Consider the following 24,624-nt stretch of genomic DNA (forward strand, 5'->3'; position numbering starts at 1 on the left):
CAGTGAGAGAGTCTTAAAGTTTCTTAAAGCACAGTTTCAATTTTATACCAATAAAATGAGGGGGAAAAAAAAATCATAACATGGGAAAATGAAAAAAAAAAAAAAAAAAAAAAAAAAGCTAAAATAAATGCAAATGCTTTTCTAAACTTAGGACATTTAATGTCTATCTCACAGAAAAGTCATAAATCACACTTGTAATTCTTCTCCTTTATCAGGAATAAAATTTACATATCTAAGCATCTGAGAAACAGGAGCTTGGAAAACTACTGAAAAGTAAGCCCATAGTATTCTGTTTTTTCTCTGGATTTTTTGTTTGTTTGTTTTCTGCAGCATACAGGATCTAAACATTACCTAAAAAACTACTACTACTTCAGGCATTATTCATGGTGCTTTTGTTGCCATGTAATATTAGTAGGCATCTTGCTTTTCTATTTTGTAGACAGCCTTTGTAACACTGCCCTGCAATTCCCAGTTTGAACCAGGAACAGCACAGGTTTCTTACAGGAAATATTCAGAAGGCACAACTAACAGCATGGATGCCATCTTATCCTGCTCTCTGTTCTCCCGTTGCTTAGTCAAAATACTAAAACAACAGGGAGCACCTTGTGCCACATGGCAGACCCAACGCACAGGATAAAGATGCAACACAAATAATGTAAAACATGTGTACATCCCTATCCACTCACCTTAGAACATCAGCCTTGGTGGCATACCATCATTCACCTTTAACTTCATTTTCAGTAAGAATGTTAATATTAAAAAAAAAGGGGGGAAGGGGGTGGGGGGGAGCACACTGAATCTGTATATAGCTCGAATCCATTATGAGAGTAGCACTGAAAGAAGTGATGATCTAATTTGACCTTTGCACGTAAGTGTCTTAATGTGTTCGAAACAATGTATTTACAGGAGATGTTTCAAATGAATTATGAATCCAAATGCATTCTTAACTGCTCAGGGAATGTTTAGTACGATCTTTAAATGCTCTGTAAGTGAAAACATTATAATAATCTTAAATGGCAAAATTTGTGTGTCTCACATTTTATAATCTGCAACACATTTAGACCTGAACTATCTTTCAACCATTAACAACTGTATTCTAAAAACAAGTAATCTTTCACAAGAACAAGAGTGTAAGAAATTTCTGTGTAGTTGTGCTATAAGGAAAAGTTTTAAAAAAATAATTGAAAACAATACAGCCTTTCTCTTCATTTCAGCCAACATTTTTTGAATTCTGTGTCATTGGTCATTAGCAAGGTCCAGTAAAAATAGGTGTTCTTTGAAAGAACATGTGTTTTTATTGGTTCAATCCAGGGCTCTGAAATGTCAACAGCTGTAAGTAAGAAACTGGATTTCCTTCTAAAAACATATATAAAAATACTTTTTTGGAGCGCAGTGAAGAGAAGACATCGTCTGGTTCAGTACTGGCAAAAAAGGAAATGTCAGGCGTATCTTTTTGAGAAATCTGAAACCTAAAGGAATTGTTTTATTTTAATTATTACAAATTTTGGATCCTCTTAAAGACAGAGATACAATATTTTGTGCAGCACACGTCACCTAACATTCTGATCTGAAGTGTAATTGTACAGTTACAAAGACAGGACCATAACTGAGAAAACGTCTTTTTTATCTCCGACACTGTAAATACTTCAAAGAATATGAAAGCAGTGTAGACAGATGTCAAGGAGAATGTGCCTTCATCAGAGCACTAGAGACTCTGCCAAGAAAAGGATTTTAAAGCCTTGGAAATGGTAGCACGTCATTTTATAAGGCTTCACACAATTCACCAAGGATCAGCATCATCACATAGACCACCATGTTTATTCAGAGGCAATGCTGATAGAGAAAAAAAAACAAAGGGGGGAAAAAAAAAATCATCCCCTCTCTTCTTTCAAATCCTACTGTTTGCTCCCCTCTCTGAAAATACACTTTCCCTCTACAAGTTTCCCACCTCAACTAGCCTCATCCAAGCAGTAATATACATGCCAGACACTGAATCTCTTTATGCCTACTTCAAATGTTTCTTGAGCAATCACCCAATGCCCATGCATGTAGATGTCACTAGAACATCATCTATTCCCAACAAGAGGTACTCAATCTTCTCTTTAGCCATATTTTCATATTACAAACCAGTTTCACTCTTCTAAATGCACCCAGTCTTTCTAAAGATACACTCCTGTACCCAACACAGGATATACTATGAGCAATTAAATACAAAAAGAAAAGCAAACAGCTAATGGAGAAGAAGAGATTCATACAGGAAAGATAGGACAGACAGTAAGAACACCTGTTCTCCTGCTAGACAACCCTTATTTGAAAAAAATATCAGCTAACATGACTCAGCAGAACAAGCATGTTCAAGGTGAGCACCAGTTCAACCCTCAGCAGGTGCTGACCTCTTTCAAGTCAAGTCTACACAGAATGATGAGTAATTTTTGGTCAGTATTTAAAAGGATTATTCAGTGATGTACTCTAATACTAGACAACACAACAGATAACACAACAGCGAAGAAAAATCTGCAAGCAATTGAAGAAATAATGGTATAGGAAAAAAGAGTAATAAAGTTATGGATCATCACTGGTATAACGACACATGACCCAATGATGAGATGGCTGAAAAAAAGGAAAGGTATGAAATGGTACTGTAACATGCCTTTCTCGTTCTTGTATTCCTCCTTAAGTCTGGACTGTTGGCTGAGATAAGAGCCATGGCAGTAATCTGTGAGGATCTTGGTATAATCTGATCCAATCCAGTCAGTTTTACAGTTTCTTAGTTTAATTATAGATCTTGTATATATCCACAGCTTCCCATAAATAGTTTCACACAAAATAGTTTCATTCAAATTAGACAAAAATCAAAAGAGTGTACAGTCACCTACAATAGGTCAGCTGGCGCATAACAGTTGAGTGCATACTGAACACTTCATTTTAAGCAATGAGTACTCCATTACATTCCATATATATTTATGCATGAAGATCTTCCTGAATTGGGCTCTCAGACAGTGAAGTACTGAGAAAGAAAATCATACTAATTCTTACTAAGTAACTTGGGAAAATGGTTTCTGTCCTCCAAATTATGATAAAGCAGAAGTTAATTTAAGTCACAGATGAACTAGTTCAATTTTCCCAAAGATGTATTTTTTCTTTTATGTATTTTAAATAAAACATTTTCCAATGAAGTACGTGGTATCTTCATGTAAAATCCACAACTACCAATAAACAATGTGCTTGAAGGATACCAATATCCTATAACACAGCATAACACTTTTGGAAAAAATAAATTTCAGACATATTTTGAAATTAGGAAATGCATATTCACAATAAATAATTAACCTATATATCAAACACATTAAAAACATGAAGAAACATGACAGCATTTTCACCTGTCATTTTTAAGCTGTTGGCTGTGGAAACATGAATACAATAAATAACAGCATGAAGTGAACAAAAATGATTCAGACTGATTGTACTCTTAATTTATTATTCTGTTCTCCTTTCCTTATTTTGTTTATAATGACCTACGCTTTAGAGTAGCTCCCAGTTCAAGGACGCCCAAAGAAATGCAAGCTTTCTCTGTTTGACAGCCCTTCTTTCCTTCTCCCTTCAGTATGTTTTTTTTTTTTTTTTTTAAACAGTCTGCCCCTTGTCCCAAATTCATCATGATTTCTCGAGAGGCAAACATCTTGCACCACTTGGATGCTACACCACTCTTTCCTTTGCAGACAAAAATAATACCAAAGTCATCCAGTCAAAACACAAGCCAACCTTTGGTGTCACTGTGAATTATGTACTTTGAACTGCAGATGTTTGGAAGCACTTATGTTTATACAAACACATTTTTATCCTTTTTCTTCTAAAATAATCATTTTAATAGAAATAAAGAAATAAAGGAGTCTCTACATAATAATCACTAGAAGAATTTTTCCATTTAATTATTATGTTGAATTAAGATTTTCAAACCTCCAAAAGAAAAGACATTTCTTCAAAGTTCTGGCAAAATATCAACAAATGTGTTTAAATGATTATTTATATAATGCCCAGCAGCTTAGAACTATTCAGATTAGAGGAAAGAAAAGTGCTTTTGTAGAGCTTAGGGCCTATGAACATATGCATCTTTAAAAATTGTTATTAAAAATATTGTATTTTATTAGTAAAATAAACACTTGAATGTAAACAGCTTTTTTTTTCTTCTTCTTTTTTTTTTTTTTTTTTTTTTTCCCTTTTTTCCTGTACTGAAATGTGTATTGATCCATCAGAAGCCATCAAAGGAAATGCATTAAAATACAACTGAAACATTTTTTGTCTTCCTTGTTAGTATGAGCCAATTGGAACCTGCTGCATTACAGAAGATAACATGCTGTACACTACTTGGTTTCTTCCTACCCTTTCTTACCATCTGTACATCTTAACACCTGAAAATGCAGCAAAGCAAGCTTTCATTTTCAGTTGAACAGCTAAAGGAACTCTTAAAGGAAATGGATTAAAATGCACAGACATCAGAAAAAATTTGATAATTAACTGCTTTCACCTTAAGTCTTAACAATCATAATGTGTCGTTATTAAACAGCATTGTAGTCTCCCCTAGCTCAGTTTTTCTCTCTACAGTTTTACACATTCTATTGTTCTTTCAGTGATGACATTTCAAAGACTAACACAAGTTGGATCTATTTCTCCAAGATCTCAGTGCAGACTGGCTCTTCTAATCAATGATGCTATATAAAAGGTGATGTAAAAAAAAAACAACAAAACAAAACAAAAAAACAAAAACAAAAACAACCCCAAAACCTGATGTTCTTGAGCTGTATGCTATTCATTGATCATTCAAGCAGGATCCCTGTGCTGGCTGTGCCACTGACCCAGTACAGTTCTACTAACATAGGGTTGTGAGTGACAGCTCATTTACAGGAGGAAACAACAGTAAGGTTCTTAAAGCTATATAAGTTGGTCACCTTCATAGCTTGCTGTATTGCTCTGCATCAAGGCTGTTAAAAAGAACTTTTTTCATGTTGGAAGCCATAGGTTCATTGGGAAGCCTTAGGTTATCTGAAGCATCTGCACAGGCCCAACAGACAGGAAAGCCTACAGAAGAACCAAACCAAGCTGTTTTACACTTCAGTCTTAATTGTGTAGTACAGTAAAGCCCTAAGCATCAAATTAGGTCTCTGTCCTCAGAATTTATGAACGTACCTTCATCTAAACATATCATCAGTCTAACCAAAACAAAGCTATGGCACAGAAAATGAAGTCATGGAAGTACTTTAAAATGTGTGTGTTAATCTACAGTTTTTCACGCAGAGCACACTTGTACAGACATGGCACATACCTTTTAAACTGTTTTCTTTTTACCTGATATTTTGTACTTGGTAGTGAGGTATTATATATTTCCTCTTTCCTCAGTATTATTAGTCACATTCAATGGAGCTGAACACTGCTTAAGTCTAAGCATTTAGAATTTACTAAATGCTATAATTCCAGGCTCTCACACAGATCCTCATGCAGCTTACCCTTACTCATAACACTCAGAACACTGCAGACAACTCCCAGGTTGCACAGTGGAATAAAGAGAACTGTGTAAAAGCTAGAAACTTCGCTACATGAAGCTGGAATAAACATGGGTTTTACCTGTTGTATATTAAGTAACCAATCTTTTTATTTTAGTCTTTATTTCTTATTATATTCCTATGGATTCATAGGCCCTATATACATTCTTTTAGAGATGGGAAAAACAAAAAAACAAAACAAACAAAAAAACAATAACAGGTAGGCAAAATACAAAAAGATATGAACCTTTTCTTTACTAGCTATTTTACTTTTTGTTCTACTTGTTCTCTTTTGCTGTTGAAGGATGAAACAAGTCACCTCCCTTCAAGAGGCCTCTTTCTCATTTGAATGCAGCACCTTCCTTCCCTTCTTCTGCACTGCAGTATGTGCACACTTCAGTTCTCATCTTAGCCTGTGAAACATCCATTCCACAGCACTGTATCACTGGCCAATTTTTATTTTGTTTTATTTTTTTCTTCATTGGGTTCTGTAAACATTCTCAGCATTATGCAAATTTTATCAATAGTTGTTCTTGTTTAATTGTATGAACATTTGGTGATAACGCTTGATGAATACTGACTGGTCAGTGTTTCCATCACTTTTATGAAGTTAGTAAATATGTTCTTCTTGTTTCACAAGATGTGAAATTATCATAGGAAATTCAATGAACTCAAATCAGCTGACAAGATTATGTCAGAACTGGCATTACTACACCTAAAACCTTTGCTTTTTTGATTTGACCAAATGATCCCAAGATCATCCTGCAGCCACGTCTTGCTGGCTCCTCAGCAGTGTAGCCAGCTCCATTAGAACCAGATGGCCCACGGCCAGGAGACAGCTTGCCAAACATCTGATACAACACACCACGTTAGATAATTGGTTTTTTTAAAACCCTTTCCTGCATCCCCAGTTAATAAACCACAGTAACAGTAGTCAAAAATACACAGAGTACAGTGGAAGCAGGTTATGTTACCTGATACACCTTAAGTTTTAGTCACGTCAGCTCGTGAAGGTGAAGAAAAACAAATTTTATAAACTAGTGTTTAAGCCTGATCCTCCACCAAATTCTAGAAATTAGGAATGAATCTGATTTTCAGATATATGCAAGGCACTCAGTAACTAACAAAGGCATACTTTCAGAAAGTATAACCCTGTTCAGTTATACATAACCAATATTAGTTGACAAGAAAACAAGATCTCATAAACAATCTGTCCTTCTAATAAGGTGGTTTTCAAATAATCTTTAATGGATTTTCTTAAAATCCATATGCAAACAAGACTATTGTCTAAACCTTAAGTTGGCATTTACAGCACAAAAGGACAGGAATACTTCTGGCCCATTTTTAAATATCATCAATTTATTTCAGAAAACAGTATCATGGACCACTGCATAGAAGTCATAGTTTTTTTTAATCCCTGTATTCAGATACAATTATCATGGGATTGTAGATTTTCTTTGCAGTACATGTTCTGTTTGTCCTGATAAATACTGTATTCTTAATTAAGCCATCAGTTGCTAAAGTGGCCATTCATCAATTTTTCTGTTGTGTAATGTATTATTCTTTACCATAAAATAATAATAATAAAAAAAATTTAAGCTAGAGACAATGCAAAAACCAGATAACCAGGTAGGTGAAAGCACAGGACTCTACAGATATGTCAGGGACAATAATTACTCTTTGTATAAATGACCTGAGTCAGTAGTAGTTGCTCTTTTCTTCAAGCAATCAACATGTTGTTTCAAGAAACTAATGCTGAAGATCACATTGTCTGAAAGCAACACTAACATTAGTGCTTCACTATCCCATGAAAGGATGGTAAGTGTTAAGTCAGTTTATTTTTCACCAATGCTGATATCTAGTTAACAGCGAATCTATAAGACTTGCATTCTAGGCATCTTTTCCAAATTTGCTTAACTGCACTGTAAAGTGGAATATAAATTTAAAAAAATAATAATAATCAAGAAATCAATCAGCTTTGCACAAGGTAAATTTGACTCATACTTCACAAGAACTCCTATGGGAACACCAATACCCCACAAATAAATGTTTAATAAAGTAAATAAAAGCTCTGCAAAACTAAGACAAAACCACACGTTTTTAAGGTACGTATTGTACAGTTTCAATCACACTGAGAAATGCCTATATTATTTTGCTATGTGTAAAAGAATTTCAAATATTAAGTAGTGAATGAATCTAAAAATTCTGCCTCTCTAGCAGAAAGTATTTTAACTTTCATTGAAGTGTTTTACAGGGACAGATGGGACTAAGTACCCAAACTTATGCTGAAGAGCATTCTATAACTTGAATATGCAGCTTTAAATTAACAGTCACCTAACAGCACTCAGATACATTACTGAAAGGCAGAAACGCTTAAACCTAAAATCAGCTGTCTTTGACATATATAATTACCAACCTCATCCAACCCCTTGTATCCCTCACGTATAGAGAATAAGACAACCTAAGCAGAGAAATTTTAAGAAAAACACCAAGATAGAAGAATGTTATGACAAATGTTGAAAGTAAAAGAGATGAGACTGCCTGCCAAAACAAACAAAACGGATAAATGCACGACTACTGCTGAGAAGTGTCTGGATACCATAGAAGACAACATACATGACATAAAGAGAGCATATAACAAGATGCACAGCTGCTGGCTAGCCATACTGTAGAAAATAGGCTAATGAGTATTTAATACAAGGGTTTAAAAAGCATTTTGCTCTTTCTTCTGAGATGCTGGTACTGGATGCTTTCATCTTTACACAGGACTTTCAGGACTAGTTTTGCAAACTGAGATTCAGTCAGAATCCTATTTTGATTGTGAACAGAACCATGAACAGTAAGACAAAAATGTGTTTTGCAAATTGAGAAACAGAGCTTTTTCACAAAGCTACAGGAGATGAAGGAGAAACTCACAGGATGGGTGATGTTCACAGTTGTCTTGAACACACTAAGAGATTTTTCAGACAGAAAGAGTGAAAGCTATTAATTCAATCTCTTAGGTATGAAATTATGATTAGAACATGATTTGGAAGAAAACCTAACTGATGACTTGCCACTATCATGTGAGACAATTGAAAGCAAAGTGGTCATAACCATTCCTCATGCTGCTTTTGAGTTTTATCTAAACTTTGGTAGTGCTGACCATGACCAAAGATCAACAGCAATTGCAATAGAACTTTGTTTAATGCACTCCGTTTTCTATATAAATTCTGTTATATAAATTATATAACGGATAATTTATTAATTAGAGGTAATGTTAAAACTCCCTCCCAACAAAAGACATCAACTCTATGTTAAGAATGATTTAAAAAAAGAACAATAATCAGAAGCATTACAGCTTCTGCATTTTGCAATATCCTGCATCAATACAGTATAAAAATGTAGTATACAGTAGCAAGCAACTTACCAGGAACATAAATTTTGTATTTCTGACAATTTGTATTTCTGATAATTCTAAAATTGTAAAGTTGCCATATTTTTTATGTTCTTTTTCCACAGTACGTTTATTTGGGGGCGGGGGGGGGGGGGGGGGGGGGGTAGGGTATATCCCAAATTTGATGCTTTTTACAAAATCTCAGCTTTATAGAGGGCCTTCTAATAAGTATTTCTGCACACTTGAATTGGGTAATTTTAAGAAGTATTTCCAATAGAAATGTAAACCATAAATGAGAATATGATGTTTTTAAACTCTGTGCATACCCACAACATACTCAATAATAAATACTTTTAAAACACTACTGAAGAGAATGGAATTAAAACATTAACATCTGAAAGCATGAACAAGTTCCCTGACAACAGCATCTTGCAATCACAAGCATTCCACATGCAAAAGAAAAGTCTGTCCTTCATTTGCAATAGAGGGTAATAGAAGCTAAATTTTTCTTCTCAAATCAACTCTGCTTGAAAAATAATTAACAGTGAATAAACAGAACATGAAAACGAGGGCAAATCCTACATACTCTCCATCTGAAGCACGAAACAGTAAAGCTATACAACAAACAGATCTAGGCATACTTGGTGAATGAGACATAGATAAATTAAACAACGCTACTGTAATCTTTCTTTCACAAAGAGAATATTCATGGATTTTCTTGCTCCACTTTTCTGCCTGGGCCACAGAACAATGCAGACCAGAATACTTAAGTTGACTTCAGCAAGTCTGAGGACTTCCAGAAACTGCCTTCATAACAACAGCAATAAAAAAGTCTCAATGTTCAGACCAAAGAAAGCAGGGAAATTTCCATTGTGACAATTGTTGTTACCTGTTCATTTTAAAATGACTAAGCATCTAGAGAGAAATTTAAATAAAAACAATGGGCCTTAAGTCTTACATTTCATTTGTAGTCTATCATACCGCTGAAAATGAGTAACCAGATTAGCACAATTACCATCACTTTTCCTTACATCCTCTGTTACTACTGGACATAAATTTCCTTAATCACCACCTCTCTTTGCAGCTTAAAACACATCCTGAATAGTAAGGATGACTGAGGAGAGTACAGCAGTGCTAGAAAGTTAGAATGAAATGAATTTTAGGGACTCTGGGAAAAAAGAAATTAAGTCAACAAAAAGCAGTTCTATTTGTTTACCATAGCTCCATGTCCACAAAATTCTCAGTCAACTACTAATGTTGTGGTAGTGGCATAATTAGCACTATACCCAAGGAAGATATATTTCCTTCCTATTTAAAACCTAACTTTACATTCTTCATATCAATCTATCTCTGATCCGTGTTAGTATTTCAGAAACCTATTTCTCACTGATGGAACAAAGTTGATTTGGACCAGTTCAGTTGACCATCTGGACTGGTCCAAAATCTTCATTAGACAAGTCTGCATATAAAATAGCAAGTAATTTTAAAAGCAAAAAGGGTGCATAAGAACACAGTATCACTCTTCAAAGAAAGTATCCCACTATTTCCTTCTACATAGATATTTTTAAAAAATACTCTTAAAAAAAAACTTATTCTCCTTCCTGAAGTTACCTCTTGCACCTTTAATTTTACTTGATACTCTATCAGAGCATTAAAGAAACTAATGTTAAAAATACTTGCTTCAATTAAAATGATTCATTCTTCCTTTTCACACTTATTTATAAAGAAGCCTTAAACTTTTATCTAAAGTTCTTAATGGTCTTCAGAGATTTTCTCTGAAAAAGTACAATTTGCATCCTACTTTGTACTGGAGGTGCAATCTGGAATTTCTCTAACTTGTCTGTATTTCTTATGCTTCGGTCTGCACCACAGAGCGCTCTCTGACAGCGTGAAATGGATTCCTTTTTTGATTAAAGCAAACTCAAGATGCACTTCAGGAATGCACCGGGTGCACTCTGACACAAATGAGCATTCAGTTCACAGGACTAGACTACAGCCAGCCCAAAGTAAAAAACAAAACTAACAACCCCTCACCTCTGCATAAACGAAACTAACCCAATCCAACAAGATTCCCCTCCCCACAGCACACCCAGAAACACATTCATGTGGATGGCAGATGGTGGGAAATATTTCCTACTCCAGATTCATTCGTTTGTTCAAACCACTTGCTCATAGAGACATAATCGACATCAGTGTTGTAACTGTGAACATTCAACAAGTAGTAAGAGAGTAACAAAAAGAAGAGAAATTAATGCAGAGGTCAGACATCATCCTTCCCAGACTCCACATTAAATATAAATATCAAGCACAGAAATCTTGTGTGTTATCTATCACAGAGAATTTTTTTACGTAAACTCAATTTGAGTGCCCAAAATAACAAAGTGCTTTTGCAGTGAGATTTCTCAGAATGTTGCCTAGGAAAACTTCATTTTAATGTACAGATGGACATTTTTAACTCCCAAGCAAATCAGAACTGTTTTAGCCAACAAGTAAGAAGCCCAAAATCTAAATTAACACTGAGCACCTAACTTGCCCTGCAGAAAATTAACTTTCAGTACCTCTAAACAGTTCTGGTACCTATAGAGTTTACTATACACATAGTGATTCCGCCTTGTCTTCAGAGGGAATACTGTTTGAACTCTGCTTGTGTCACATTGGAAATTTCCTCCACGGATTTTTGCTACTGAATCAGATGATCAATAAGCATACAAAACATTTCTCTATGTCATCCAAGAGTTTTGACATTAAATATTTAAATTAATTCTAGAAATTGCCTTGGAAGTCTAAGCTGTGTGAACCTAGAGCTTAGCACTATGATAGAAGTGTCAAATAGCAATTAATCAAACAAGCTTGCATGCAAATTTACTGTTATTTTCAGAGGGGCAGGAGTTTCTGAAAAAAGTACTGAAAAAAGATGAACGTTCTACCAGAAATTCATTAAAGTTTACAATTAAAGGCACATGGTTTGATCATGCTCTCACACACCATTCAGACATGTATTCTCTAAATTCTGCACAACACACTGTTTGCAGAGGAACAACAGGTGATTTAACAGTGCAAACAATCATGTGTCTCAGGGCATCATTCAACCAAAATCTTATGCCAGTAAAAAGAGGAAATTTATTAGCAATTAAAAATTTGCTTCACAAGTTCAAAAAGACTAACTGTAATCCCTCTCTTCAAGGCAACACTGCATTAACATTTACATATTTACTCATACTTAGCATTCATGGGCTAAATACAAAAGTTAGGTATAAAAGCTCTTTAGGTGATTTCCTCCAGATCCTCCACACTCCCAGACTGGTGTCCTGCCAGCTAACCTGCACTCGCAGCTGTGAGCAGTGTTAACTTGAAAACTACACCACCTCATGCTACCAAAGCCTTGCTGAACTCAGGTTAAGGAATAAGCTGCAAGACTCTCACTATTACTAGCAAAATGCTGGCTGCAGTGAAGTCAAAAGGGAGTTTCATTCACAACTAACAAATACCTGCTAACAAACAGCTCATAACCTCTGCTATATCAGGAAACTGACATCACACACATGTACGATGTCCTCAAATCTTCTCTGTGTGACCTTCTATTATTCTGCCTGATCATCTCACCTCACTTTTCTTAATGATCTGAAAACTGTACTTCATATACAGCAACTAAACAAAATAAAGGAGAACCACAATGAAAGATTAAATAGGCATTATTCATTTCAGGAGAATGCGACACAAATAAAAATTCCCAATGAAAGACATCAAGATGATTCTGTTCAGCCAGTTTCTCCTACATTGGGTTCTTGTGGACTGAAATAGCTACTTCAGAAGAAAAAGATTACTTCATACATCTTCTGAATGTAGCCAAATATTTAACTGAGTGTTCCCCTGGAAAACACTCATGCTCCAAGTAGCAGAAACATATCTGAAGTAGAGAGTCAGGGTGTACCTATCATCTCAGAATGTAAATAATTACCTTCTTTTTCCAGCTCGGTTTATTTTTAGAAGAATAAAGCAGCTAGGTAGGGAAGAAACTGTGCAGCAAAAGGAACACCTTGCAAGACAGCTCCCTTTCTCTGCTTTAAACATCCTGCAAGTGATTTCCCCTTGCCTACTCATCCGCTACCTCTCACTGCAAACTAGGCAACAGGAACTTGCCATTGCATGCCCAAAGCAAATCAGCCACAAGTGTGAACCAGCATGGCCCTTGGATATTCAAATTACAATAAACAGCCCCTTTAACTTCTCTCTCCTCCTGAAATAAGCCTGTGACCAAAAATCATCAATAATCCACAGCAGCTGTCTTCCTCACAAACAACTGTGAATTCATTCTACCTTTTCTTTTCTTGTACTTCCCAGTTATCAGAGACAAAAGGGGAAAGATGGAAGAGCAGCTAGGGCACTACAAAACATTTTCACTGTCCTTATTTGGGAAGCCTTTAAATGTACCAAAACACAGAATATAAAACTGAGCTATTGGTTACTAATATATATAATATCCCAAATTGTGGTTTGGGTTGCAAAGGAATTATCTTTGTCCTATGGTAATGGTCATGTGACATTGTTACCCTTCACCAATTAAGGACCCAAGATATATAACCCCATTTTTTTTTTTCATTTACATATGCTTTTGCTGTTTTTGCATGTATTACAACTCTTGAGTTTATTACTTCAGTAAGACTCGTTCACTGAGGTGTGCTGAGAATGCCTTAATTCTCGATGAAACACAGAAAACAGAGTTGTACACCTTATTAGGTACAAAAACCAGGGAAATTGTTTGAGCAGGACATTACAAAAAAGTAGCAAGAAGCTGGCTTTTAACAGCAGACATTTATTAGTCATTAGTTGAAGCTGATAATGATGGGCAGTCAAGCGCAGTGCTTCTCATCTTTGTTTTCAATGACGATAAACTCCTGCTTGTTGCCAAACAGTTCCTCAAAATGGAGGAAGGTACTTAAACTTGCTCCAGATGAGCAACTGGGTGCATGCCAATTTTTTTACATGAGCAGTCATAAGCATGTTCCTGCACAGCAGGATGTGATCAAACTATTCAAAGCTGTAAAACCAGGTCTGCTTGCCAGTTATGTTATTGCTTCAAGATCAGGGTATTACAGACAATACTTTGCCAGCCATGAAACCTATTGGTTTTTTGTTTGTTTTTGTTAAATAGAAAACTCAACATCTTTAATATTTAAAATTCTGTTTAGAACTGACTTGCCAATTAAAAATTATCTACAGAATGAAAGTTAGCATGAAAAACATCACAAACACAACACCCTGAACGATAAGCTATCTCTTATTTTGTTATTTAAAATCACTTTTTTCAAGCTGTACCAACTGAAAAGTCTCCTTTCTTCTCTAGACCATAAAGAAAGTGATTGTAATAACTTACTTAAGCCACCAGCTCCAGCTGCAAACTCTGTAATCATATTAACATTCCTGTCCATAAGGTATGATGTGGTTAATAGGTGGTTGCTTGTCTGAGATATTGCACTGTATTGCCTCCTGCTGGAAAACATTTTCTTTAAATTATTTTATGAAGATTCCACAGTGTGACCATGGGCATACATGAGTTTTACTATATGTCTGCCACTAACTGTATTGATCAAGCAAGAAAGACTCTGGAAGAAAGGCATAATTATAGTATAACCAACTGGGAAAATAAGATTTTTCCCTGAACTGGTTAAGACAAAACTGAACATTAAAGACAAGAAACTTGTGTTTTAGTTCTCATGACAGTCTGCATATTTCTCCATTTTCTTTTCAGAGGATCAGTCATAAAACAGACACAAGCTCCCAGTACAACACAATATCTGTTCACTAACAAATATATCTTAGCAAACACAACCAAACAGTTGAGTGTGTTTTTTTAAGGAGGTTGGTACAAGAGAAGATGGATGTCAATGTTTAGCCACGCTTTAGTTGTTTGTTTTTTTTTCACTTGAAAATACATACTAAAAGTAGTATCAAATATTTGAGTTTATACCATTTTATTTGTTTTCACACATGCAAAAAGTAGTTTGCATATTTGCTCAGCAATCTAGTGAATGATCTAAGATTACATACACATGTGCAGCTCAATACAGTGATAGCAGGGCCTCTATTTGCTTCATAATGAGAAGTAACATTCACCTTTAAAATCTCAAAAAAGATGCGGAAGTGCTTGGATGTGAAGATTCAAAGAATTTTTTCATGCATTTTCTAAGACTTTGTCAGTTCTTGTTTATTAAGACTGAAAAAATTATCCCAGTGAAATTTAAACAGAAGAATGACAACTAGCTAACCATTACCAAGAATGTATGCTGCCACAGTCCAGCAAAGTGTACCTTCACAGTATAACTACCAGGAAGGCATTGTAAAACTAGCTTTTGCTAAGCTACTGAAAGATGAGTTGAAATCAGCCAGCATATATTTGGTTAAAAGAAATGCGGTTTACAGATTGCCCATACTCTAGGAATTTACATGAAATCAAAGCAACATGATTGAAAGCAAAAACTTTTGTGTTATTATTCCGAGAAAAATCAGAAATCCTACATGGAAAACTCCAGACACTACTTACATTTATGGTATTTAATTGTCAGCTGTCATGGTATTATGAAGAAATCCATTAAAAGAATAGTAGATGTGGCCTTATTAAACATCAGTCCCAACATTTATTCTCAGATAGGCAGTCTTTCCTATATGGAACTTGCTATGGTGGTCACTGACATTGCAGTCTCCAGCACTGCACAAGAGCAAGCAGAAACAGAGCAACACAGCCTTCACATAAAGTGTCAGGAAGTATTTAACTTCCTCCATTGCCCAGTGGCCTCTGAACTTTAAAAGTGCTTTTTCCAGAAGAGAGGCACAGCATACTAATGGCTTACTCTATTTCTGCTTTGCCTCAGTCTGTTCTCATCAATCCCTTATATTTGATGTCACTTTCACTGAAAAGAAAAAGATTTTAACTTGGAGATGTTATGAACACCTGAGGCAACCTCAGATCTAACTTCTAATAATTTGCATTTGTTATGCTAAGCATATACATCCCCTGAATTATTCCTAGTCCCTTTGTGGTCTAATGTAGGAATCCCTCTCCTATTGTTCTTGCTGTTAGCACTGTAATAACTACTGCTATTGCAATGTTAACAAAAGACTACTAATAATTCAAGTACCGTATGAATTCCCAAGGAATCATCAAGTAAGAAATGCAAGTTGAAATGGGAGGAACTATTTTCTAGGTTTGATAGCTACAGTCATAAAAGAATCACATATGTGGACGCACAACACATGAGTAATCAAGTTTTATTAACAATAACTAATTTTAAGAAATGGTATTATAAACTGCAAACACTATCACAGGATTACAGCTTAATACCAAATACTGAAAATTTTTGGGAGTGTTTTGCTTTATTCATTTACTTATTTTTTCAGCTGCACTACCTATGTAACGTTATCTGTGAGTTTTGCTGTCAGGCCTAAAAGACAGCTTTGCTAACTGTGGCAATTACCCCATTATTATATAAAATAATGGTTTTTATTAATTTACAAGTTCTTAAAGGAAAGACTTGTATAAATGTCTGTATATTATTCCTTGAACAGGTTGCCTAAAACTCAACTCAATTAAAATGTATAATACCCTACAATGACATTCTTCTGATATCCTTCAGAAAATATTTAAAGTCCAAGTGTGCCTGAAAGTTTACTTCACCAAAAAAGCAAAATCTCGTAAAAGAAAAATAAAACTATCTAAAGATCCTTCTCTTGTACTAAAAGCTTTTTTCTTATAAGCTGCCTACTTTCCGAATGCCCTGTGCAAAGAAGAAATCCAATCATAACTAAAAAATAAAGAGCATAATTTTTTTTGGCAGAACAGTTGTATGAGCCCTAGTAGCTACACTGCTCCTCATTACTATAAAAGCAAACGAAAGCACAGTGAAAAAGTGAACTTCCAACATTAACATCATTAACATCCTTTGTAACGCACATAGGATACAGACACAAAATATGTTAGGCACCAAGCAGATGAGTCTTTCAAGGCTGCAGCAGGATAGAATGCAAAGACAATGATTGCAAAAACAACATCAACAAAAAACTGAGAATTACAGATTGAGTGGAAGAACATCTTTTACAGAAAGACATGTCAATACAAAATAAATTCAATCATCATTAATACTAGACAAGATCGCCAATTTGACTTTAAATCTAATTCTGTTAAAATTAAAGAATTATTTAGATATAAGATCACATTCAGCGGACATTGAAATTTTCAATACTGGAACAAGACATAGATGAAATTTCTTGCCTTGCCTGAAAGGGTAAGGATGTTCATCCAGCCTATAAAAAAAAAAAAAAAAAAAAAAAAAAAAAAAAAAAAAAAAAGCAGAAAGCTTTGGAAAGCTTTGGAAAAAAAACGAAACAAAATAACAACTCTTCTATGAGATAGGAAAAATAAGGAGATGCTCTCCAGGGTGAAGAAAAAGAAGATAATATTCTTGTGAAGATAGGAAAAGCAAAGAGAACGATTGATCTGAGCAGAATAGAATACATCAGATTGTTTTAAGCTACATAGCAGAAATGTTAAACATAGAGTCAATGACCACATGAAGATTTTCAGTTCCTGAATGTAAAGCAATATAGGAAGGAATTGCTTGCTTTGTCACATGTGGCAGTCTTATCTTCCCTCACTGTGCATTTCTATCACTTATAACTCTTTACAAATCCATGAGTCCCAGTCACAAGCTACAGAATACTGGAAAATTAAGATCTTAAAACTGTTCTAGATTACTCAGTATAACGAATACTATATTTATTTCATTTGAAAGGGTCAGCTGGTGACCATCTAGAAAGAATACATCTGTGAAATAGATTAGTGTCATTCCAATAACCACTACTGCCTTGAAGAAACTGTTGCTTGTTAGTCAGCCATTTATTATAATACTATAATACTGATCTCAGTATATTGAGATTTTCTGTAGAAGAAAGTTAACAAAGTAAATTCCCCAAAAGTAGAATAAATAAATTAATAAATAAATTTGCATTGAGTGATTACATACTTATAGAGACTTACTTGAGACAAAGCAGCATCCCGTTGTTCTATCACTGCATTCATTTCCTCAGCTATTATTTTCTTTTTACGTTCTTTGGTCCTGTGTATTCGATTCAGAATAATAGCTCCATTCTTCAGTATATCTATCCCTGTGTCTGCATTGTTTATTCTGTTCAGTAATTCCTGTAATGTCTACCAACAGCATTATATGTTAGTCAGACATGAAGTTTTAATATATTTTATTTAATATAGGGTTTTAATTAATAGGCACATGTGAATTGTAAATTGACTGAGTGAAGTTATTGAATTTTCATACTGCAGCAAAGATGTACATTATTAGTGTGTCAATTCTTCTTTTTCCCACATCTTAGTTCTTGAAACCCACTCAATTGAACTTAAGCCTCTAAGATATAAGACTGACATCAAGAAATCTCCTCAGAGAATGGCTTACCATGTCATTTTCTTCAGGGTTAATATTTTCTAGCCTAGAAAAAAGGGACACAGAAAGCCTGATCAGTAGCATTTCCTTAGTGCAGCAAAATGAGTTCGCTTTTTAAATCTTTAGAACCTCAAGTAATTTCATTCTACTAGTCTTTAGAGTCAACCATGACACTGAACATATTAAAGTGCCACCTGCTCGACTCCATCTTTCAATAATGCTCCATATCTTCAGCACTGACTTCAGACTGTTAAGTTATTAATGTTTACTGCTATATATGACTACAAGGATCAATTGTTCATATGTGCTTAGATGAAGAAAGTTCCCCAGTGATAGAAATGACTGATGCTCTTATTTTATTTATTCCCGGGCTTACAACTTTTACCCAACATTGTATTTTTGTTGTTTTTAGTGCACCATAAATGTAACAGGACAAGACTTTTGTAAAGATTGTTTGTTTTGTGCTTTGTTTTTCTTTTTCTTTTTTATGTAATTATTTTCCCACCTCACTTCCAAAAGGAGGAAATGAACTAGTTGAAGTTTCCTTGAAAATGTTTTGCTTTTGTATCTTGCACAAAATAGCATGGTAGGACAACCCCCTGCAAGCTACTTATTTAAGCACGTAATAAGATGCTTCTGCTTTCCCACATTTAATCTGTCAAATATAAAAATGATAAGAAGAATTTAGTTATACACAGTAGAACACTTACTGTGCAAAAGCAGTGAGTAATAGTGCAAAGATCTAATAAATGGAATACTACATATTTTACTTAAGCTTAATTATATGGGCAACATGTTATTTACAACATTTATATGTATTTTAAAATGGAGGAGACCTCTGTTCTGGAAAAATGAATATATTACAATTAAACCACTTCATTGCTACTTATTTAATGCCCACTTTTACAAGAAGTATCTCTGTCACTTGTGCACTGTTTAAAAAGACAGAAATAATAGCCACTAAACATCTGCTATACAGCAATGCACACTCTTTCAGTGCTGTGACAGATGCTGCTCTAAAGCCAAAATAACTAGCAAACATCACAGAGCACTTGACAGAGCATTAGCTCCTTTTACCTTAAAGAATTAGGTTTACACATAATGCACAGTAAACCAACCATACAAAAATTAATTACTTAAATAAAAAAGAAACAGTTCAGAATATACTACTGTTTTCAGTAGCTAGTATGTTTATAAGGAGTTTGAAAGCAGTAATTACTCCAACACCTAAAGTCTGCATCAGAACAAAACAAAACAAAAAGCTAAACTTTGCTAGGTTATAGATATAATCATAAAGTAACATAAATCATAAAATCAGAACTGACTCCTTGAGTTAGCTTCTCTTAGAGTTCCTACTTTTGGTTTTATATTTATTGCTGCAAGTTTCATTTCATGAGAGACTTAAAAATGGATCTTAAGCTAGTTTGTATTCAAGATGACAGGAACAGTATTTGCCAAAGTAAATTGGCAGGACTTACCTGGCTTCTCTAGAGGACTTCTATTCTGCTAAAAGTTTGGTCAACAAATCACCCAGCCAACCATAAGGCTGGGTAAGCAGGACACCTTAGACTGGAAATGGGGGTGAGAAAAAGAACATGAACTTCTACCATAAGGGAAGCTTTTCAGCATACTGCTGTCACAGAAGATGCAATCTTCTAAGGTGACAGTAGTATCTTTTAAAAAGCAGCATCCAGAGCTAAATGTTTGCCCTGATGTTTCTCTTAAACATCAATAATAAAGGGTTCCTTCTTCCCCCATCTCAGCACACATTACACTAACATGTACCCTAGGGCTAACAGAATGGAAAGAATGTAGGTTGCTACAGTTAAATAATGACAATAGAATTGCTATAGCACATAATTTAAAGCAAGCATTAAAGCATTTGATAAGGGTTGGCAGCCTGTTCAGTATTGCCCTCTTGTAGAAATCTTTCATTGGAACAAGTCCAAAGAAGATGGCAGGAGTGACTTGTGCTCTAGAATTTGATGCTCATGGCACAAGCAGCCTGAAAACATTACAAAAAATGCTCTATAGTCTTCACCACTCAGTCAGAAAGCTTGGTATTTAAAACAGCTGCATGAGGAAGAATGTATGAAGGCTGGTAGTTGAAAATTACAACATTTTTGGAAATAAAGCACCCAAATTAAACAAAAGAAACTAAGTTTCTTTAACTCATCTCATCACCACTACTCCTACTGAAGGATTAGTGGCAAGGTGAATGCTCCCCAGAATTTCCATTCAGCCAACAGTATTAAATTATTTAGAATGAAGAGGCTGAGCAAAGTAATTTCTTCATGTGGTTAACAAAGGAATGTAAGAATGAGACTTATTGAAGCTATATAGTGAGGTAACACTTACTGGTAAATTAGGGGCAAAGTCTCAGAATCACTCTACTTTTGTGAATACTGCAGAGGGATCTGAGTTTTAAGCACTTCAACTCTTTTCAGCATAACCCCGGCTCTCTCCTCTCATTGCAATATGCTGTAAGTCCAGGTAGAAGTTAAGTATATTTTCTCACCCCAGGTAAGCATTACACAATAAAGATGCTTAATGTGCTAAAAAGCTGGTATGCTTGAGCTAGGCTGGTGGTCCAGCAAGAATCTTGGCTCCACTCTACTGCTTCCTGCTTCCAAGGTGCACAGCTGCACGCATAAGCATCCTGCAAGCTTAGTGCATGTGAACTTCTTGATTTTGTAATCCCCAAAGGCTTCAGCAAAAAAGAATGCAACCTCCTCACACAGAACCCAAACCAGCAACCACAACAAGCAATGTTTCTCTTTATTATAGTATTGCTCTCTTAGGAGCTGTTCATGATCTTCCTCTCCCGACTTAATAGATTGACTATTTCTGTTGGGTTAAGCACAGCATGCACAAATTTCTAGGAAGTATACCCTTCATGCGTTAAAACTGCTCCTACACTAAAGATATGGAGGAAAACATATTTTTACTAAATCATCCACATAATTAGTAAAAGTTTTGCTGTAGGAAATATCTCCTGAGCTTAAAGCTTTGATGGATTTTCTATACACTGCAACTTCTGACTGACATTCTTGTACTTCATGTCAAAAGATCCTTGTAAAATGTCACATTCCTCTTATTTATCTCTGAATAAATCAATACCAAGGCACTCGATTATATTTTTAATTTTTGCAATCAAATTGCACCTTGCACTTAGTATTTAGAGAAAAACATGGTCTCATAAGATGGTTAAAAAACTAAGGTAAGATCTTCTGTTTTACTGCTGTCAAACAATTTATGATCAGTACAGATCTACACAACAATTTTTCTGCACAGGATAGGAAGTAAAGACTTACTCTTTGAGTGACTCTTCTAAACGCTGGACTCGTAGAAATGCTTCATCTCTTTCTTCATTGGCTAACCTAAGCCTTGCCATGACAGCCTTGTCACGTTCCCGTTGAGCAGAATAAACTTCTTCCACCAGAGCTGCAAAAGTAACCAGTATGTTTGGCATGCAGTAACAGTTGGTAACAGTTTGGCAGGGAAATGCACCATTATGTACACTTACATGGGCCATTGTTAGCATCTCCATAAATCAGCATCCTTCCAGCAACCTCAGATTACTCTGGTCTCTATTACTCTTCAGACACAACACTAAATAGCTATTGACTGCAGAAGTGAATTCTTTCAAGAATGAAATTAAGCAACAGGTTTTCAAATTCACCCTTGAAGCAGGGCAAGGAATTGATTTGCTTTGCATTCTCAATACTTGCTTCATGGAAAAGTAATTTTTAAAACTCCAAATCATATGAGATACCAGTAGGTTTTTTCTACAGTACATAGAATTAAGAGCAATGACCCACTGAATGTACATCTATCATCACACTGCTTCATATCGCAATGACACACTGACATTAATACTAAAAATTTTAATATTTTCACAGCATGTCTATCTCTAGTATCACAAAAGTGGCACAGCTGGCATGTCTCCTTCCCTACCAAGCCTTTGCTTTATTGTGTAATATACTGTTAAATTATCTGTTACTGCATACATGGACCTTGGAGCATTAGGTACCAATAAACTAAGATTTACTGTCTATCCTTGGGAGCAAACTAACACCTTCTAGTCATTCCTCATCCTGAGCTTATTCCTTCTTCCTGCCTCTCCCCTGTCAATATGTCTAACACCATCCCTGGCACACTGCCAGAATCCTTACCCCCACCCTGCCTCCACTAAAATCTTTATTCATACTTTCATCATTTCCCTCTGCAATACTGCAAATCTCCTCACAGCCATCATAAAACCCCTCAGCCTGAATGTCTAGGGACTTCTGGGATGCCAAAGAAAAAAGGCTGCTCTCGCTCCCAGAAAGAGGACTATATTCTCCCTGATCATCACAGGCACCTCCAGCAAAAACTACGGGTGAGGTCTGCAGGTCCCTGAATTCTCAATGTTCTTCTTCTAGTATGTCGAGCTTCTGTTTAGCTACAGTTTCCTAATAGCATATTAGAGTCTCTTTAGAATTTTGACAATGTTTACTAATCTTCTCAAGACTCTTCTATATTAAGCCACTGCTGCTGGACCTCTTTACTCCTGACAGAACTCTCAGCTCCACTCTGAACCACGGCTGAAATCATTATGTGAAGACTGCAGAGAAAGCCTTCCTCTTCACGTGGAGCTTTTAGGTTTCCATTCTTACCTCAATCAAAATTAACTTTGTTGCCTTTATAATTGCTTTTCTGTGCCCTTACTTTGCCTTTGTACATTATTGCACAAGACCTTCGCAGTGGAAAACAAAACAATTTGTTGGTATTCACTAAAAGCAAGTATAAGAAAACAGGAGTTTTTGGTAACAGCTATATCATTGGCATAAAATACTTGTATGTTATAAGTACAAAGGAAAAAAAACAATCAGCAAAACAACTGAATATAAGAAACTTAAATAACCAGTGAAGTAAATGGGTGAGAAGATGAACTGAAAAAGAATTTTGAGAGACAAATTAGGAAGACATTCAAGGCAAGAAAGAAGTGTGTTAACAGAGAAGTAAGCGTTTTTGCATCTCAAGCAAAAAAGGAAAAGCTTGCACAGTAACAGCAGACTGGACAAAATAAGATAAAGAAAGGCTAAATTCTACTTCTGGGGGTGCAGTCCTATCTCACAAAAATCCACATAGGTTTAATAAGATGCATTCTCACCCCTCCAGCCCTGTAGAACCCAAAGAAATTAGCATCAGCACCCTAAAACTCGATATGTATACAAAATTCATGAAACACTGATCTAGTTCTCTCCCATTTGAATATTTTCTTCTTCCACATGAACAGTATTAATTTTTAGAAGATTTATTTGCCATTCACAACAAGACAGCTTTCCTTGATGTGGAATGAAAAAACTTAGGAATGAATAAAGCAGCTGTAAAACTGCATGCACACAGTTTGGTAGTCAGGAACAAATCTGTAGCACTTGCAGGAGTTCAATGCCTGCAAAGGTAGGTGGCTTAGCAAGAAGAACAAACTCTATGGGGCAGACTATGCATTTCAGATTGTCAGACTTCTGTTTTGCTTGCCAAGATCTATGCTAGTAGGGAAACTAGAGCTTCATCTCTGAGGCACATCACAGTGCAACCACTATGTCCTGGCTGGATCTGATATATACAAATAGTTTTATTGTCTATGGTAATTATTACCTCTCTTTACCTTAAAGTACTCATTTACTATACTTTTTCCAGTAAATTACTTTACTTTATCTAGTATTACGCCAGTGATACTGCACAGAGAATTCTTTCCATAAAGCTGCAACTGAAAGTATGCTGTTTCCAGCATGGAAATAATTGCTGTTATGAATACAAAGCTGTCTAAATTAACAACAGATTTGGCACTTATTCTGGGGTTAGTTAATTATGTTTCTTTCTTTTTGTTTTTGTTTGTTTATTTGTTTTTTGGGGTGGTGGGGAGGTTATTTTTTTATTTATTTATTTTGAGTGTACCCCTTCTTCTATCACACCTCTTACGTCAGCATGGGAAACTCTCATTTGCTGAATGCTGAAATGAATCTTGATCACATGAGTACACTTAGCAGGATTGTGTTTTGATATACCTAATTCCCTCTCTGAGGAATAATAACTAGTGGCAATAAATAACTACACAGGCTTTTAGAAGCTATATTATTGCTTATTCATCTTGAAACCAAAGACATGTACACATGAAGCAGCAGTATATATAGCAGCATTTTATGTATAGCTGTATGAAAACATTCACACAGATTTTTTCAAGTGACGTAGGCATCCTGCTTATCTGAAATCTCAC

General features: G+C 35.3%; 1 protein-coding gene across 8 annotated transcripts in view; it reads right to left on the bottom strand.

The window, feature by feature from the left end:
- Nucleotides 1-24,624, bottom strand: part of MIPOL1 (mirror-image polydactyly 1) — a 173,154-nt gene that overhangs the window by 92,261 nt on the left and 56,269 nt on the right. For all 8 annotated transcript variants that reach the window (XM_072338782.1, XM_072338789.1, XM_072338785.1 and 5 more), the window contains 3 exons: nucleotides 21,677-21,806; nucleotides 18,375-18,408; nucleotides 17,945-18,115 (listed from right to left, as the gene is read on the bottom strand). In XM_072338782.1, coding sequence (XP_072194883.1) covers nucleotides 17,945-18,115; nucleotides 18,375-18,408; nucleotides 21,677-21,806 — 335 coding nt within the window. The remainder of the gene's footprint in view (nucleotides 1-17,944; nucleotides 18,116-18,374; nucleotides 18,409-21,676; nucleotides 21,807-24,624) is intronic.

This window comes from Excalfactoria chinensis, chromosome 5, assembly GCF_039878825.1.
Source record: "Excalfactoria chinensis isolate bCotChi1 chromosome 5, bCotChi1.hap2, whole genome shotgun sequence".
Classification (NCBI taxonomy): Eukaryota; Metazoa; Chordata; class Aves; order Galliformes; family Phasianidae; genus Excalfactoria; species Excalfactoria chinensis.